Below are 18,821 nucleotides of genomic sequence, written 5' to 3'. Positions count from 1 at the left end.
AACGTACTGGCTGGCTGGTGCTGTGGCTAGTCGCACAAATTCCTCCCAACTGTTTGGACTAGAGGCCGGGATATCGATGTTTCCAAGGAGCGACACTGCACGAGTTGTGAATCTTTGCATGGGATATCATGCAAGAGGGATGGGGTTCTTGTTCTTCTTCATTCGTAAGCTACCGTCACTACGTAAGAAATAATTTATGCTGGCATGTTAAAATTAGCGTATTGGCGGGCGAAATTGGCACCCGCCAGCACAAAGGTGACTAGAGCCGCCGGACTAGTGCCCGCTAGCACAGATACCTCTGTGCTGGCGGGTGATCTAAACGCACACCAGCACATATGGGATGAATCTGTGCTGACGGGTGTATTAGGTAGCCCGCTAGCACAAATGACGAGTACTGCCTTATCTACTCTTCCCTCTCTCTCTCATCTTTCACTGTTGCTCCCAGCCTCACATCTCGTTTTTCCCTTCTCTCTAGGCACGTTGGGTGGGCGGGGCGAGGCCGGCGGGGCCTGACGCGGGAGGGTGGTGCGAGGGTGGCGACTGGTAGTGCCCGACACGGGCGAGCGGTGTGAGGTCAGCGACCGGTGGGGCTCGACGCTGGCGGGCGGCGGGCGGTAGGGCGCACGATGCAGCTTGAGCTAGGAGCGCGGGTACGGTGGCGGTGGTAGCAACGGCTGGCGGCGACGCTGCTCCGGTGGCTTAGGGCAAGAGGCAGTAGCCGGGCGCGAGCGCCCTGGAGACGATGATACCAGGACCAAGCCATGGCCAGCTGTGAAAACAGGATAGGTATGATTTTCCATGGTGGAGGATTGATTTATTGGTGCCGTGCGACGTTGCTGCTGGCGGTCACGGCCGGTAGTGGTATTTTTTTACCGCCAGCACAAGATGTATCTGTGTTGGCGGTTGGACACCTATCAGCATAAATTACCATTTTTACTGACTCAACCTTGCTGGTGGGCGCTCAAACCGCCAGCAGACACGTTTTGACCGCCAGCGGAAAATTTTTCTGGTGTGGTGCGCCGCCGTCGTTGCCGCTGGCCGTAGGAATTCTGTGCGGTCATTCTTACCAGCCAAGCCAAGGTAACATGCATCCACACACGATCATATCGATCGAACCAAACTCGAGCCAGCACTGTCTACCACCAACCTTGGCGCCTTTGCCTTTTGTAACCAACTAACCGTTGCTCTGTACGTAAAAGCACAGAGTTGCAGGGTCCTCCAATTCTTTTTCAATCAAGGCAACGTACGCGTGTACACATGTACGTAGAAAGCTACAAATTTTGACAGGGAGGAAAGGGTGGTAACGAGCGAATCATGGAACGGAGAAGTGCAGAGAGACGTGCGCGCAAAGAAGACGAAGAGCGACCACCACGCCATGGACGGTCCAACCGCCACCTCCAGCTCCAGCTCCACCCACGTGCTGCTGATGGCAGCGCCTGCTTCTCTGCTGCCGCCGCGAGCGGCAACAAGCCAACAACAGGAGTATCCGATACATCTTCCAACGTTCCAAATGTATTTTTGAAACGGCCGAATGCTATTGTTTTTCTTTATAACTTTTAGGATCTTCATAATGATTGGAAAAATACTATTGCTTCAATAATTTTGTAACTTTTTCTTAAATGATTGAGAATTATTGTCGTTGCTGTTCGATCACAAATTCTTTTGAAGCGCCCTTCATTTTTCTTATTGATCAGAGTTAAGCTAGAGGAGAATGGTCTGTTTGGTTTCAGAGTGGCGAGGTCATCTGCAATAGTTGCACTTCACTGATGCATTGCCATTTGCCAACCTTATGTATACGCTCTTCTACAATGATCCATCGGCCGCCAATCATGATATGGAGACCAATGCAAGAGGCTGCACCTTCGTGCATGCAGTAGGCCATGTTTGCCGTAGCTTCAATTTTGAGTACAAACATAACCATTGTTTACTCAAATTAATATTTAATAGAGATCAATTACACTCTAGTCTTGCCATATTTTTTCACTTTTGAATCACAATAAATGTAGTAACCAACAAGTCTATACATGCAACACTCTTCCTCTTTCCTTTCGCAATTTAGACCTCATCTCTCCTTGTGCATCGGCAGGTCCCACATCTTCCACAAATGTATAAGGAAGATAACACGGGCATTTTGCCTCATTCTCTCAAGGCTCTGGTAACGCGCCATAGAGTGTGTTTGGTTACATGGTTTAGATCTAGCTTGGTTAAGATATAGTCTGGCTCAGCTAGTACGTCCGATTCGGGCGTACTAGTGTAGCCTGGCTTAGGTGCTTTTTTGCATTGCGCTGGCCTGGCTATGTACTCTGGACAGGCAACCAAACAATCACAAGCTGCATTAGACTAGCCTAGTCAGGGACTTAGCCAGGCAACCAAACACAACCATAGCTTCTTAATTTCCGATATAAGTTGGACTTATGAAAAAAAAGATGAAATAAGTATAGGTAAATTGGGTTAGAAATTAGATATCGACAAGTTCGACTTATTTTTTCAAAAGCTTTCAACCAAAGTCAGAAAATGTTTATTAAAAAAGAGTCAGAAAATAAAAATATGGAAAATTACAACAAACGTAAGGGTCTTTGTGCAAATACTTAGCGGTATTTATCCGCACACAACTGACCTCCTCCAACTGCCCGGCTGAAACTACAGCGCAACAAACGCTCCCCTATACTGTGCGCCTCTCCCCGTCGCCCCCTCGGCAGTCGGCACGCCATGCGAGCCTCTCAGACCCAAAGACCGCAGCCACTGCCGCTGCCGCTGCCTCCTCCTCCTCTCTGTCTGCCGTCGCCGCCCGCCGCCCCTCGCCGCGGGCGCCACCGCAGCTCCTACTCATCCTCCTCCTCGTCCTCTTCATCCGTCTCCAGCGCCTCAACCTTCTGCCCGTCGCCGTCGCCCGCCGCGTCCCCTCTCGGCAGGAGTAGCACCTCCTCACTCGTGCCCTTCTCGTGGGAGCGCCACCCGGGCGTGCCCAAGAACTCGTTCCGCAGCGGCCTCGCCTCCCCGACGGGCACGCCGCTCCCGCTCCCGCCGCCGCTCCGCCCGGCCCCTCGACGCCGGCGCCCGCGCCCGCGCCCGCGCGCCAAAGGCCCTGCTGCGTCCGCCGCCGCCACCTCCGACGCCAGCGGCGACCCCTTCGTCGCCGCCTTCGCCGAGTGCACCAGGGACGACGGCGAGGACGACGAGGCAGATCACGGCGCGGACGCCGTGACGACCGCGGGCAAAGACAAGCTCTGGCTGGCGCCGGCGAAGCCTACGGTATCTGGCCGCGCCGCGCGCCCGTGTCGGCCTGCCACCGGCGGGTTCCTCGGCTTCCTCGACCTCTACGGGTGCAAGAGCGCCATGGCGGTCGCCGATGGCGCCTTCCTTGCCCGCAGACCCGTCGCAGCACGTCCCGGGCCAGCATCAGGCCGAGCAACACGGAGATAAGTGAACATATTAATCTGATGAAACCTTATTAAGGTGTGTAGATATATTTGTGCCAAAATGTACTGGATCATTGCTCTGCTCTTTTAGAGGCGTATAACTTAATTGATGCCTGCATTACCAAAATGTACTGGATCATTAGCATACTATATATAGCTGCTTGTTTCTCTAATTTGAGCTGTGTGCTTGCATTGATGGATGATGAAGCTACCTGTATTTTACAATCACGGTTGATTGCTACTGTGTGCTGGTTTGCAGCTGCTGTAATCATGCTCATGCCTGGCAATTACCAAGAGGGTTATAATACTAGTAAAACTTTGGTCTTCTTCAGATAATCAAATAATCTGTTAGTTTTGGCACATTCCTGGGATGCTTTTTTTTCTTTTCTTTTCTTGAGGGATGGCATCCTGGATGGTCTGTTAACTTTTGTACAAGAGGACATACATGTTTACGAAGTAGGTGTGGTATGTGCCAAACTGTACGCCACATGTTGGTTGGTGAGGTGAGATTAGGCCGGCTGGAGTCCTTAAACAAGCACCACAGACCAAATTAGAGGTGATGACACCATGCACGACCAGCAGAGAGAGGAAGAAGCTGGCATTATTGTGTAGCCAAAGCATGTGAAAATAATGCTGCGTCCCTAGCCAGCAACCACTTATATTAGCAGCAGGTACCACATACATGTCACCCATAACTCAACAGCAAATCGATCGACGCACACTGTACCATAATGTTCGTTCCTCACTCGCTCATCATCACTGAAATTGTTGCCGTGACTGGTCGGCGCGGCCGGGCTGCATGATGATGGTGGCCGGTGCCGCCGTGCTCCCCGGCTGGCCGTGCCGTACGGGTGTGGCCGTGACAGCTCTCCTCATCTTGGTTAAGTGGTGAAGGGGACAGATGGATTGGGTCCGTTGGGCCGGCAGAAAGGGTTGGTGTGGCCACCATGTGCCCGTCGTGTCCTTCCCACATGGCCGACCAGGGCAGCCCTGATGAATCCATTGGAGGAGGACCTCATCAAAATGTCTCAACACAAGTATATTCAAACCGAAAATCCCTAGCCGAAGATTAATTGTGAGTGACGTTGACAATATACCGAATCTTGAATAATGAACTTGATATGCAGGTGCCAGCAGCTCAGCCAGCTCAAGTGATCATCTGACACAAGGTGTTTTACTTGATCTGAATCAAGCGGATTTTGCTCATCAGGGCGGCTGTAAATGATTAAAATCTCCTTTATTTACGCGAGATAGAAACTCCATGCACTCACTGGCAAGTGTGTGAAGCAATCTCCTCCAACCTCCGTTGGATGCAACCCACCTCCTCGACACCTCAACCCTAGCTCCACCACGTCCCTGGCAGCAGCGGCCGCCGCCGGCTCGCTACCGCGCCCTACACCCGCGCGCGTCCACGGGCTTGCCGGCGGCCGTCGCGGCTGTGCCCGTGCTCGCCACCGGGGCGCTCCGTCCCGCCCGTCGCAGCCCCGCGGCCGCGGGCGCACCAGTCGCCGTGCGCCCCTGCCTCGGGCATCGCCGGCCACGCCGCCACCTCCGTGGGCGTGCCGGCCGGGCTGCTGCCGCGGTGCGCGCGGCCTATGCGCCGCCGGCCGCACGGCCCCTAGGGCACCTCAAAATGTTGAAAATTTGATTATTCCAGGTTGTAGAAATGTTGAAGCAAGCAATAAAAAATGTTGAATGCAATACTTTTTTATAAATTGCTGATCTGTATTTTATGAACTGTTGAATCTGATATTTTTGGATGTTGATTTTACGTTTAGAAAATGTTGAACCAAGTTTATTGCAATGTTGAATTTAGTTTATCAAAATGTTGACTTCAGCTTTTTAATGGGCCGAATGGGCTTTAAGTAGGGTTGCTTAACAAGCTTTGTATAGGAGCCTTCATCCCCAGTGGGTGCTGGTATTCTCCTAGCTTAGCGATGTTTGGATCCACGATCTGATCTTTCACGTCACATCGAATATTTGATACCTTTTAGAAGGACTAAATGTGAACTAATTATAAAACTAATTACATAAGTCGTGGCTAATTCGCGAGACAAATCTATTAAGCCTAATTAATAAATGATTAGCACATATTTACTGTAGCACCACATAGTCAAATTATGGACTAATTAGACTTAATAGATTCGTCTCGTGAATTAGTCTTCATATATGCAATTGGTTTTGTAATTAACTTATATTTAATACTCCTAATTAGTATCTAAACATTTAATGTGACACGGACTAAACTTTAGCCCTAGGAACCGAACACCCCCTTATCGCAATGAGGAATATAGCTAGGAAAATAATGCAGCACTTGTGAATATAGGGCAAATCACACGCCCGTAGCTAAAGAAGGAAAGGGGCAAAAAAACTCATCAGGAGTGGGAGAAGTTGCAATACTTATGGATCCATGACGTTATGCTACTGTCAGCTAAGAGCGATTACATGCATGCATTCATGTACTACTGTCAGCACTTGTAAGTCAAACGAGGAAGATATTGCAGTCATTGGACGTGCCACATACACCGGCTAAATTTGACGGCTCGCCGGCCGGTAAGGGTCGTAGGCAGGGAGCAGCTAGCGCACGCCGTGCTAGTGCTGTTGACTGAATGATCTCTGCCTTTCCGTGCACGATCTATCAGCAGCATTTATTTCAAGGCCTTTTCCGTTCCCTTTTCGCGGTATGCATGCCGCCTTTTGGTTTCCTTGTAAGGTCTTGTTTAATTTCTAAATTGGAAGTAGCAAAATTTGTATTTTGCCATAAATGCGCAACTGTAGCATTTCGTTTGTATTTGTAAATTATTGTTCAAACATTGACTAATTAGGCTTAAAAGATTCGTCTCGCAAAGTACAACAAAACTGTGCAATTAGTTTTTGATTTCGTTTACATTTAGTACTCCATACATGTACCGCAAGTTTGATATGATGAGGAATTTTCTTTTTGCATAGTGCCAAAGTTGGAATTTTGAGGGATAGGGGGAACTAAACAGGCCCTAAGTGGGACGCGTGATCTTTGATGCTAGCTACAGAGTTTTGTTTGAACGAAAGGGATCGGAAATGATATGATTCATGAGGCGTACGTAATGCTTAGCGCCGTAATGACGTGCTCATTTAACGCATATATCGATCGGGTAGGTGGTTGCGGATCGATAGGCCGGGCCGGCAACAGAACAACATGCTGGAAGATACGCCAATATCTTTGGCTGTGGCACAAGTCAGTCCACTCCACTAGCTAATTAAGACGACATGCAGCACATAATTTGAGACGCGCGGGAGCATCAGTCGTGCGTGCATTCGTGCTACACGCCTGCCTGCTGACTCAGTGACTTGCTTGCTGGCGTGTGTGCTGGATCAGGAATAATCAGCTCAAATCTCCGGCACCTTCCATGCTTCTCGATCTCTCCAATTTTCGCTTCCAAGTCAACAGGTCAAGATGTAGAAATCCGACCAGCCAGGGGCAACATTGCATGGTAATCCAACCCCGGGACGGGGGTCTACATCAACCTCTTCGCACATCAATTGGATGCATTATTCCTCGGACGCTCAGACGGCCAATACAACCATGGATCCGGCCGTGCCTAAAGAAGCATGATGTGGCTGGTCGATAAGAAGGCACACCATGAAATTTTCGTAAACTTTTATTTTTAGCCTTTTAGCTAGAAGAACAGCATCCATATATATGGATGTGCTCTCTAACCTGGACCCTTGTAGATTCGTGCCTTGTCTCAACGGCAAGACTATGATCTTCAGCGAAAGCAACCACCCCAACACGCCAAGCACATAATTCTCCACCCACCTTAGAGCTCTTTACTTCAATAGTTCCGTTCCAACTGGGACTAGATGATGCTCTTTAACAACCGGGACTAAACGCCCGACCTATAAAATCCCCTTCTTCCTCCTCGAGCTCAAGCCACTCACACAGAGAGCTCGGGCTCTCCTTCAATAGCTGAATCGAGCAACGCCACGACGGGAGGATCCTAAGAATTATGAGGACAAATTATTATATATACAGTAATTGTATAAATACTAGTTTGATGTGTATAAACTACTAAGAATTGTATATGTACTATCATGAAATATATATATACACAACATGCATACAATACGAGCGTGTGTACACTAAGAATGTATATGTATAGGTGTATATATATATAAGTGAAGCAACTAATATGGAAAAGAATTTAGGGTAAAAAGAAAAAAGTTTTAAAAAGAGGTCTTTAGTCTCGGGTGAATGACCCGGGACTAGGGGGTTTTATTCTCGAAAGATTAATTCTGGTTGGATTTTCGAGATATATGAGCCTATCCAATCGGACTGATGCCCATTTTTCTACCGGTGTAAACTATTGTCAACTTCCAATTAGTTAGCTTCTCCAGCAACTAACTGACGCCATCGCGCATAAATACGCGTAAACGCCATCAGCACACCACCACACTGAGGGAGGCCAAGAACACGTCCACCGCATCCACCGCTCGCCATGGCCGCCGCCGCTGCGACCGCTCTCCTCCTGCTACCAATCCTGGCCGCCGCACCTTGGGCGGCATCGGCGGCGAGCGGCGAGAAGAGCACGCACATGAAGCTCTACTGGCACGACGTGGTGAGCGGGCCGAGCCCGACGGCGGTGCCGGTGGCGCGCGCGGCTGTGACCAACAACTCCAAGACGGCCTTCGGCGCCGTGGTGGTGATCGACGACCCGCTCACCCAGGGCCCCGACCTCAAGAGCTCCAAGCCCCTCGGCCGCGCGCAGGGCACCTACATCGCCGCCGGCAAGGACGAGCTGTCCCTCATGATGAACATGAACTTCGTCTTCCAGGCCGGCAAATACAACGGCAGCACCGTCGCCATCATGGGCAAGAACGCCGCGTTCGACGCCGTCAGGGAGATGGCCATCGTCGGCGGCACGGGAGTGTTCAGGATGGCGCGAGGGTACGCGCAGGCCAGGACGCACACCCTCGACCTCAAGACCGGGGACGCCACCGTCGAGTACAACCTCTTCATCAAGCACTAATTAACCGAGTGATGGAGCCTCCAAGTAACATCGTCGGCTCTGGTTATAGTGATTTTATATATGTTACCTCAATTCATGGAGAAGAATAAAACTAGAATTAGCTTGGGTTTCTTGCGTTTCTTTTGGTGAAAAAATTGGCGCGAGAGCTGAAAGCGCTGTTGTACCGTACTACTCGAGAAGATTGATCGATGTGCACTCTCTTAGATGCTATTAATGCGTAAGCCCTTGTTTACTTCCCACAAAACTCCCAACTTTGACACTATGTAAAAAGAAGATTCCCCATCACATCAAACTTGCGGTACATGCATGGAGTACTAAATGTAGACGAAATCAAAAACTAATTGCACAGTTTTGTTGTACTTTGCGAGACGAATCTTTTGAGCCTAATTAGTCAATATTTGGACAATAATTCACAAATACAAACGAAACGCTACAGTGTCGCATTTATGGCAAAATGCCAATTTGGCACCTCCCAACTTCCCAAGTAAACAAGGGCAAAGTGTGCATCCTGACACACCATCAGACATTCAGACAAGTGTGAACGTGTGTGTTCACACCTATATCGCCCCCATCATATCACATGGTTTTTTTTCTACATTTACTATCCAAAAACCTTTCCTGAAAGAAGTTATCTAAATACATTTGAAAAAGATTTGCAAGAAAATTTGTAGAAGAACATTTAAATAAGTTCTTTAGTGACTCATAATATAAGAAAATAAGAAAAAAAAAGCCACGGAGATCACAGTCCCTCGCGTGCATTCCACGTTCTGTAGTTGTCCGCTGGCGCATCATTGCCCTGCACTCCACAACCGCACCCTGCAAAGCATCGTCACACCATCTGCTCCCGTTGCCTCCCTCCGCACGCTCTCCCTTTTGCAAAAAATAAAATAAAATAAAATGCGATAGCTTTTAGCCACACTGTGCGTGTCTAAGCTTGCTTACTTCATAATTTTATAGACAAAAGAAAAAAAAGAAAGTCTCGGCCAAACTATTTGACAGTGTCAAGCATCACAATGCCTGCTAGGCTGTTATTACTAAATGGATTTTCACGGTACGTTGAGGAGAGATGGTGTTCTACTGGCACTCGAACGCGTGTCACCACCATGTTCGCTGTAGTAATCGGACCCTTTGGAAAGTGCCAAAGCGCAGCTACTTTGACGGCTCAGGCTCGGACGGGCATGCCCCCTCCAAGTATGCGGAGACATCATCACCCCACTCCCGATCATGCAAGCCGGTTGACTCCCCTGCACGTTGAAACTGAAATCCCTTCCGTGTTTTACCCTGCCGGACCTGACACTTGACAGGGCTCTCCGTATTTGACGGTCCGTTGGAACATCAAACAGAGTGAGAGCAGGGGTGGTGGTACGGGTCAGGGCGTGCTCCAGTTCTCCGTTCCCTTCCTGCAAAAATGGTCGTCAATTCGTCATGCATGCTGTCAGAGTCAGACCGAGCGCCGGCGACCGGCCAAGCCTTGGCCGTGGAGCACGAGCACCCAAAACCGCTACCGACCCCAGCGACACGGGTACACCAACCAGCACCTCCCGTCACCTCATGCAGATTTCGTGGGCCCGCCACCAAGCTCTCTGCTCCCCCCAGTGCGGTCCGTGATCTCTGCTCCCCAGCGCGGTCCGTTCCTTATGCTCTGAAAAATACTATGAAAAAGTTAAAACGACTTGCAATTCGAAACACTATAATCGTACGGCGAGTAACGGGGGTGTTTGGATATGAGGTGTTAAATTTTAACAGTGTCACGTCAGATGTTCGGATGCTAATTAAGAGAACTAAACATGAGCTAATTATAAAACTAATTGCAGAACCCTGTGCTAATTCGCGAGACGAATCTATTAAACCTAATTAATCCATCATTAGCAAATGGTTACTGTAGCACCACATTGTCAAATCATGGACTAATTAGGCTTAATAGATTCGTCTCGCGAATTACACTCCATCTGTGCAATTAGTTTGTAATTAGTATATATTTAATACTCCTAATTAGCATCCAAACATCCGATGTGACGGGTGTTAAACACCTTATTGCCAAACAGGCCCTAAACACCAGCCCAATTTAGCAACTTTGGCTAATATAATCGGACGCTCCCACGTCCCTTTCTTTCCCTGTTTCAACTAGAGTACTCCCTGCCACCCATCACCTTCTAGATACATGAGAAAGTACCTGCTTTGTGGACCCTGTACGATGATGGCATCTGACCAAATATTTTCAGCGAAGCAAACCACCCAACACGCCATGCATAAACTCCCATTGTTTGGTCACCTCCCCACAACTTGCACTGCCCCTGTCGCGCACGCGCATAATAAATCACGCGCCCGTGAACTCCATCGCCACACCACAAAGTCCACAAGGACCACAACCACCAGCAACGTACGCCAAGCGCGCGCCATGGCCGCCGCCGTTCCCCTCCTCCTCCTGCCTCTCCTCCTGGCCACCACCGCCGCCTCGGCGGCGTCGTCGGGCGGCGGCGAGAAGCAGACGCACATCAAGCTCTACTGGCACGACGTGGTGAGCGGGCCGAGCCCGACGGCGGTGCAGGTGGCGCACGCCGCCGTCACCAACACTTCCAAGACGGGCTTCGGCGCCGTCGTGGTCATCGACGACCCGCTCACCGAGGGCCCCGACCTCAAGTCCTCCAAGCCCCTCGGCCGCGCGCAGGGCACCTACATCGCCGCCGGCAAGGACGAGGTGTCCCTGATGATGAACATGAACTTCGTCTTCCAGGCCGGCAAATACAACGGCAGCACCGTCGCCATCATGGGCCGGAACGCCGTGTTCAACGCCGTCAGGGAGATGGCCGTCGTCGGGGGCACCGGCGTGTTCAGGATGGCGAGAGGGTACGCGCAGGCGCGCACGCACACCTTCGACCTCAAGACCGGCGACGCCACCGTCGAGTACAACATCTACATCAAGCACTGATCGATGATCCGAGTGCTCTGCTCGATCCATCGACCGTGCGTCCGCTTTGATTACATTTTGTGCTTTGTTACGAGAGGGACATAGACGAATTCATGGAGAAGAATCAGATTCGAATTAGCTTTTGTTTCTTGTGCTGCTTTTGGTGGAAATTTAATAAAGATCCATTCATTCACATGCACCAGCATAGGTGCAAGTGCAACAGTAAAGCTAGGTGGTTGTTCAACCCGGGTGAATTCACACTCTGACTTGGTAAAATATGAGCTACAAGATTAGCCTCCCTTGGGCGTTAAACTGCCTTATGAAAAAAAGAAAGAGCTTGGATACAAAACCACTTTTAAGCGATCAGATTGCAGCTTGGTACACACAATTTGATTTGCCAAATACATCCATCACGAAGTGGTTACTTGACAGTGCTGTTGTAACTGACTTGATTACTTGGTGCTCCGTTGGAGTTGGAAAAACAACTAAAGTGGAATTAGCCAACAATATGTGATGCTTTCGGTTGTTGGCATGCTGCTGCCGATCTACAACGTTGATGCCATCTCTTGGGAGAGCATCCGTATTTTCTAGTGCTTAGGGCTGGTGCTAGTCATGTCATTCTCGCTCACTCATCCAATCAACACGATGAAAAGTGCCACCATCTTGTGGGTGCGAGGAGGTACTTTGTGATGTGGTGGCCGGGCTATGATGGATCTTCAGTTATCGGTGGAACCGATTTTGTAGTAGTGAGATGTTTGCAAATTCAAAACTAACCTTGGATCTCGCGTTGCCTGTGAAAACTGATTGATTTGATTTGGCAATGGCATGTTTACGAGATCAAAAGTCGAAAGCCGAATTTCGCGGTTGTCATTGGCGAAGTAAAATTTCATTGCTGGTTCCATCTCAAATTCTCAATAATAATAATACAAGAGACGAGGGAATTGGGTTCCTCCTGTAAAGAGAGGAGAGGGCCATTCCTTGCTTCACTTGCAGGGTACGTTCGGCAGCTGCCATTGCCCCATCCTCACGCGCTTGCACATGCTCTCTCAGACTCTCACTTTTTCTTGAGGTCACTCACTTCAGTGGCCCTGGAATTGACCAGGACTCGCGGCTTCTGATATTTTGATAGGCAGCAAATTGAACGGATGCTTCTCCGATCCTTTGCTGGATGGCTCCAGAATTGGAGTAAACAAGGAGACTTGTAATGACAAGAGTCTTCACGAGTCACTGACGTCTCAGCAACCGTGGCAAGCATGTTGCTGTCACGTCTCATGCTCAGCATCATGTCAAATCTGAATCTCCCTTCAAGATTCACTACAACGCGTAGTCCAACAGTTTGTGATGCAAGTATGAAACTGCGTACTCAATTCGCTTGAATTCGAGGTAACTAAGGTTAACGCGCGCAACCTAGTCCAACAAGGTACAACCAACATTTGTACTGGACTCGTCCAAGATACCAATTCGTTGAGTTGAGGGAGATTAAAGAATGATTCAAACTGCAGTGGAATTACAGGCACCGAGCAGTCCAATCTTGTAAACCTCCTCTAGCTAATATTTTCATTCGACTAACGACAATAGAAAAATAGTGACATAATGAAGGTGTCATCGCGGTCTTCCTGCAATGGACCCATTTGCAAGAAGGTATGCACCCAACAAAATGCTGTATGCACAAGTCCGGCATTGGAGTAATCAGAGGTCCACGGATGAAAAACAGAGCGCTTGGTTCTTCCTACAGGGAAAGAACATAAAGTGAGACTCAAAAGTTTTGCCATGCATGTAAATGTGTAAAAGGAATACACAATAAATGCTTCTGCAGTTATGTTGCCGTAAGCGTCGTTATGTGACCCACCTCAATGGTCTGAGTTTAGCAGATATTTCAGCTCATCAGCAATCACCTGATAGCAGAATTTGTATTGTTGCTGAAAAGCAGAATACACATGCTATTAGATCATGTAGGAAGTCCAATGAATTAACGAAAGTTAATATACGGATGTTATTTAAGTTACCAACGAATCATCAACAGTGCATTTGACGCAGGCTCAGCAAAACACTACATTATCAAGGGAAGGACATAATTTTATCAATTTGTCCTGTAGCGTTTTCTATCTAATTTCATAACTGCAATTACCACAACCCATGCAAATTTACCTTCAAATTCTAAAAACATCACCATTCACTTGTACTGTAACAAAAATAAACTCTTTCTAAAATACTAATAACCGTTTTGTAATGTGAAAGAAACTTGGTGGCAACACCCATTTTTATGAGCTCAAACTATTGCTGGACTTGAGTATTTTATCCTAAGAAAGTTGGGGTTGGTTAGAGACAGTCTATATTTCAGCTTGATCAGTCTGAACTGTACAAGAGCCACCAACAAACAGGTCATAGAAGTAAAGAGAAAAGAGCAGAGCCCACCTCAGTTTGGACCATTCCAGGTCGTTGGGATCTGAAATTCTTTACAGTTTCAACAATATCATAAGACCTTTTGTCACCAAGGAGGATTCTCTCAATTGCAGTATGGATGGTGATGTAAGTACCAGTTCTTCCAATACCTGCACTGCAGAAAGATACAGTAACAGTGTTAAGAGAATAAAAGGCATGCACAGGTTGAGATGGCATCAAGGTGAAACAAACCTGCAATGTACAACTATAGGATGTTCTGTTGGAATGTGATGTAGTCGCTTCCAGATTTGTCGTACAGCATCAGTATTGGTTGGCACTCCATGGTCGGGCCAATCAGGATATTCTATATGGAGTACAGAATGGACCTTGCCTGACTATATTATGAAATTAGCAATCAGAATAGCTTTCATCATGAAATGCCTATAGATGTACAGGGCTAATAAGCAATACAAGATTAATTATTTGACCACCATGGAGAAATACAATAAGTGCAAACATCAAAAGAGGTGATGGATGGCCACACCTGTTTTGTTACATGAGAACTAAATGCGATCTTTAATTTTGCAAAATTCTAATCATATCAAATTGTCACTAACAATGTTATGGCAAATTCGTCAATAACTGAGATCTTTACAAACAGTGAGTTCGCATATAATAAGAAAGGATGCCTAACCAATTAGGAGATCCAATACAACAGAACTTAACATCATCACTGCTTCCTAAGAGAGAACATGTATATTAAGTTTCTGAAGAAATTATCTGTTGTTGAGATGGCTAACAGATTGGACAAACCTATAGAAGCAGAATTGACATCCATGTATGAATTTTCATAAATAAGAGAAGTCATTGGTGAGAAAATCAGGAGGAACAATGAACCAATGCATACATGAATGTCTTTCAAGCTTCTTTACCTCCTTGTTTTGCACCTGCACGTTGCGCAGCCATAATTGATGGTTATCTTTTCTTTTTTTCATAATCTTAACATTATATTTTCCATATGCTCCTCGCCCATTGTGCAGTGGGAGATACTTATCACACTGTCACAATTTAAATAACAGGCATTTATCAGAGGAAATATTTATTTTCACAGAGCACAGTGAAAACCAGTAGACCTTCCTACAGTTGAAAGTACACCATCATTACCCATAAATATCCAAATACATTCACAAAGACAAACCCAAGGGTGCATAAAAAAAACTAACATTCAAGATAGGTAAACACGAAACCCACCTAAAAGGCATAGAGAAGCTTAAAAAAAACTCTCAGTTTTAGTCATTTTCCTCCCAAAAAATAGATGATACTTAATTGCCTGTACCACCAACCAACTTACTGGGTCTAAATACTGTCTACTCAGTACTCACTAGCAAAGCCAATGTACAAGTAGTTTTCTTTCCATTTCTCCTTCCAAGGACCTATGGCATCCTCTTTGACTAAAAACATTCAAATTAACAAGAGGACCATTATGCCACCTAGATTCACCACTTGCTGGTGTTAAATGCATTTAAGAAAATCTGGAACATCTGAGAATGTAAGCTTCTTTTCAAATTCTTAGTATTTATTTTATTTTTGAACAAAGAATCTTGCGAAATTCCATCACTGAAAGAAGTGATATGTCTAAAAGTACACCAGGAACTGGTTACAGCATAAGTCTCAGAGAAAACACGTTGTCAAAAGACGAAAGAACAGCACGACTGAGGATACTAAACTGAAAGGAATTCTCACAAATGAATTCTAGATTTGCATATTTTTCATCACATAATTTCCTACCTTTCTTATCTTTTGAGCATAGTTTATGCTTATATCATATGGCATGCATGCCATGGTCTGATAATATCATTAGTTGTGGTAATGGAACATTGTTAGTTGTAGCGCTTCCAGTTGCAATGAATTTCTGTGCTTATGCTAGATTTAAAGTTCAGAACGAGCCTACTACCACACTTGAATTTGGATATTCATTCATATTGATCCACCTCTCTGTTCATAACTACATTAACGGGAGGTTATACACTTTAAAAAGATACCAGCATGATACATTTTATCTGTTCATCAGCTCAATTAAATGGAATTTGCTGAGGTCATTTAATGCAAGCACAAACCTTAACACTATCGAATTGAGTGACCATGACAATTGCAGGGCACTGATATTGATAGACCATTTCCCAAAAATCCTCAAATGTGTTCACTAGGGGACCTTGAGTACAAATAAATGTTGCAACTCTTCTGTTGCCCTCAGTAGCCTGCAGGTTTCATACATGACTTAAGCTTTTGAATTATCCCATGAGAAAGGCAATAGAAAGGAATTGCATTAAAAAAACAAATACATGAACATTGAACTAACCTTTATGAAGCTTGCATTGATGTAATCATTGTTTGAAGTCAAACTGGTTGTTGTGGATTTCAGTTTTACCCTGGTATCATCAACTAGAGACAAGGAAGGAGTCAGATTCAAATTCCTAATGCTTTAAATCCAAAGGGATCTTGCTAGGTGAACACCAATAAAAATCGCCACAATTACAAGCATAGGTAGAGAACCTCACATGGTAAGACATCAATATAGCGATTCTTTTCCCTATTAACAGGATAATGAGCCACACTAATCCTTTTCATCAGTCCCATGTCCTGAAAAATTGACTATAGAACATGAAATACCTTGAAGTATTACTTTCATGATGATGAAAAAAAGCATTGAACAGAACACTGTATAACATATTTAACATGATGACTACTTAAAAAGAGTATGAAAATCATTAGATGGAAATGGATTGCAATTATGTAGAATAGTTTCTCAAGTTAAAAGGAGGAAGCTACAGTCCCCAACCCTCCATCAGTACAACTGCTATTGATCTTCATGATTTTTTATAAAAAAACAAAATCAAGCTCTCTTAATTGGACAATGAAGAGCACCCTGTACAGAAGATCATGTAGCTGTTCAAATTTGCTATGTTAACAAAACGCCTATTTCAAATTTAAACCAAAACTACAAGATTAAAGATGAAGGTTTATAGAATGAAATAAAATTCAGTCCACCAAAATAAAATAAAGGAAGATATAACAACAGAAGTTCTCTATTTGAAATGAAATGCAACAATGATATGAATAAATCTATCCATAGTAGCTGACAAAGAGGAAGATATGGAAGTCCTTAAACTAAGTGATCTTGATAAAATCCCAACAAACTTAACATTTACAATTCAAACTCAAGCCTGGTATTAGCGATATTCTGTTGCTTACAGCATTCTCCATGAATGAATGTCCAGGCAACCTACTGTTTTTTAAAGTATTTTGTAGTACAGTTTAGCTACAGCATTTTACTTATCCTGCTTCCCATATATGGCACGCCATATCATTGCATCAGACCACCAACACTTCACTTCAAAGCAATGCAGCACCAGTGCTTTGCTTCAAAGCAATACATCGTTAAGAAAACAAATGCCTAAGGCAGGTAGAACCAACCAGAATTGAACAAATAATCATCCATACCAAGAGTAGGATTAATTATTCTGTAACTTGTGTGTAATGTCCACACAAGGTAGTGAAAACAGACGAAATTACAGTACAATAATGCAATAAATTAACAGTCAATTGCTGATTAGTTCGCTAGATTAGACGACAGTAGTAACAAAGCAAACCAATCCTACTAGTTCTAAGCTAGATTATAGGAGAGCTACAAGTCAGCCCATACGTGGCACAAATTTCAAAACAGTCACGGAGGTAGAACCAATCAGAACAAAACAAATAATCATCCATACCGAGAGGCTTCCGAACTCTTCTGACAAGTCACTCCGCCTCTTCCTCTTCTCGAAGTGCGCGAGCGCATCGCTGCAGTGCCCGACCTGTTCAGGCGTCAGCTCCAGTTGTGACGGCGGGTCGGCATCGACGTCGAAGGGGTCGAACGCGGCCCCGGGAGCTGGGGCCCGGGAGGAGGATCCCAGCTCCTGCCGCGGCTGCGATCGGCTGGAGAGGCTGGCGGCGGCCCTCACCTTGGCAAGGACGCCGCCGCCGCCGCCACCGCCGGAGGCGGTGCTGGCGCGGGAAGCCATCGCGTTGCCCGTGGTGGCTTGCGGGGTCGTGGCGGCGCTTTGAGAGGGGAGGCGGAGGACGCGCGAAGCTTCGTCGGAGATGTCTTGTGGCGTGGGGAGGGAGGCCGGGGGGCATGTATCAATCAATAAGCAGAAATCGCAGGGGTGGATGGCAAAATGGATTAATTAATGACCGGCCACGATATAAAAATGATAACAAAAAATCCTCCAAACAGGGATACCGGGCACCCGATAGATGGGCCTATTTGGGCCTTATTCGCACGTGCTTGGGCCAAGTGGGTTGTCCGACCCCAAACGCCAATGCGGCAGCAGTCTTTTTTTTTTGTTTTGGAAATGTCAAGGTAATTAAGGAGTTCCTTAGAAAAACATGGTATAATAAAGCATATGAACGACTTCCACCATTTAGTTTATATATAAGGCGTTCTATTTTACGTTAAAAATTGATCTTCGATCATATATTCTTTCATAATATTTTACTAATATTTACAAATCATAATCCATTGGGAGTGCTTTAAGTAGGAAATCAACTATGCTATCAATTCTGTCCGGTTTGGACTCACTTCTTTTAAAAATAGTACGCTTTTAATTTTATGACATAACTCACATGCTATTAGTCTGGCCTTACTTCTTCTTTCTTTAAATACAATTGGAAGCTACCCCTATCTGTTTTGTTTTTTTGAAAAAAAAAACTATGCTAGCTATTTCGTGGAACATATCTCATATATATTCTTGGAGTAACTGTTGGTCAAAGCATTAACTTGAACGCACAAAATATACTCTCTCTATTTCAAACATAAATTTTACTATGTACGTATTAGACATAAATCTAGTAAAAATTATGTATCTAAAAAAGTCAAAACGTCCTACAAATTAAAACGGAGGAAGTAGTTTATAAAAATGAACTTAGGGAGCAGGTTTTGTTGGAAGGCTAGATATAAATGTGTGCATGTCGACACTTGTGCATCATCTGCGTGACTACTACTGGAGTTGATATCTACCCTGTTTATTTCCGCTTTTCTCAGCCATGCTTGGATTATAATCTAAG

The 18,821-nt window shown here is 45.9% G+C and overlaps 4 protein-coding genes across 6 annotated transcripts; 3 read left to right on the top strand and 1 right to left on the bottom strand.

Moving 5' to 3' along the window:
• The first annotated feature begins 2,548 nt into the window (after nt 1-2,548).
• Nucleotides 2,549-3,779, top strand: LOC117865173 (uncharacterized). Its single transcript, XM_034749311.2, has one exon. It carries the CDS (start codon nt 2,710-2,712, stop codon nt 3,421-3,423), a length of 714 nt encoding a protein of 237 aa, XP_034605202.1. The 5' UTR covers nt 2,549-2,709; the 3' UTR covers nt 3,424-3,779.
• Nucleotides 3,780-7,835: 4,056 nt separating this feature from the next.
• LOC117864975 (dirigent protein 22) lies at nt 7,836-8,635 on the top strand. The gene has a single exon (XM_034749036.2). It carries the CDS (start codon nt 7,895-7,897, stop codon nt 8,423-8,425), a length of 531 nt encoding a protein of 176 aa, XP_034604927.1. The 5' UTR covers nt 7,836-7,894; the 3' UTR covers nt 8,426-8,635.
• A 2,078-nt stretch (nt 8,636-10,713) lies between these two features.
• LOC117865164 (dirigent protein 22) lies at nt 10,714-11,526 on the top strand. The gene has a single exon (XM_034749305.2). The coding sequence runs from the start codon at nt 10,824-10,826 to the stop codon at nt 11,352-11,354; it is 531 nt and encodes a 176-aa protein (XP_034605196.1). The 5' UTR covers nt 10,714-10,823; the 3' UTR covers nt 11,355-11,526.
• Nucleotides 11,527-12,787: 1,261 nt separating this feature from the next.
• LOC117865163 (protein-tyrosine-phosphatase PTP1) lies at nt 12,788-17,891 on the bottom strand. Of its 3 annotated transcripts, none has more exons than XM_034749304.2 (9): nt 17,486-17,887; nt 16,274-16,355; nt 16,075-16,157; nt 15,833-15,973; nt 14,648-14,773; nt 13,968-14,110; nt 13,749-13,890; nt 13,183-13,252; nt 12,788-13,058 (listed from the first exon to the last, which is right to left on the bottom strand). In XM_034749304.2, exons 1-8 carry the CDS (start codon nt 17,774-17,776, stop codon nt 13,184-13,186), a joined length of 1,077 nt encoding a protein of 358 aa, XP_034605195.1. In that variant the 5' UTR covers nt 17,777-17,887; the 3' UTR covers nt 12,788-13,058; nt 13,183. The 3 variants fall into 3 exon arrangements, 2 of the variants coding, with proteins under 2 accessions (XP_034605195.1, XP_034605194.1); XM_034749303.2 differs by having other exon boundaries at nt 12,788-13,062; nt 17,486-17,885; XR_004642463.2 differs by lacking the exon at nt 12,788-13,058 and having other exon boundaries at nt 13,182-13,252; nt 13,749-13,885; nt 17,486-17,891.
• Nucleotides 17,892-18,821: the final 930 nt, after the last annotated feature.

The sequence above is a fragment of the Setaria viridis genome, chromosome 7, assembly GCF_005286985.2.
Source record: "Setaria viridis chromosome 7, Setaria_viridis_v4.0, whole genome shotgun sequence".
Lineage (NCBI taxonomy): Eukaryota > Viridiplantae > Streptophyta > Magnoliopsida > Poales > Poaceae > Setaria > Setaria viridis.
Note: the sequence above shows the minus strand (reverse complement) of the source record. Positions and strands in the feature narration are given on the sequence as shown.

Bases quoted from the DNA above. Each gene is read 5' to 3' on its own strand.
- LOC117865173 (XM_034749311.2), top strand. From the start codon at position 2,710: ATGCGAGCCTCTCAGACCCAAAGACCGCAGCCACTGCCGCTGCCGCTG.
- LOC117864975 (XM_034749036.2), top strand. From the start codon at position 7,895: ATGGCCGCCGCCGCTGCGACCGCTCTCCTCCTGCTACCAATCCTGGCC.
- LOC117865164 (XM_034749305.2), top strand. From the start codon at position 10,824: ATGGCCGCCGCCGTTCCCCTCCTCCTCCTGCCTCTCCTCCTGGCCACC.
- LOC117865163 (XM_034749304.2), bottom strand. From the start codon at position 17,776: ATGGCTTCCCGCGCCAGCACCGCCTCCGGCGGTGGCGGCGGCGGCGGC. The intron at 16,356-17,485 runs GTATGGATGATT...TCAATTTTTCAG, and splicing joins AAGAGTTCGGAAGCCTCTCG to GACATGGGACTGATGAAAAG. The intron at 14,774-15,832 runs GTTTGTGCTTGC...AAATTGTGACAG, and splicing joins CTCAATTCGATAGTGTTAAG to TGTGATAAGTATCTCCCACT.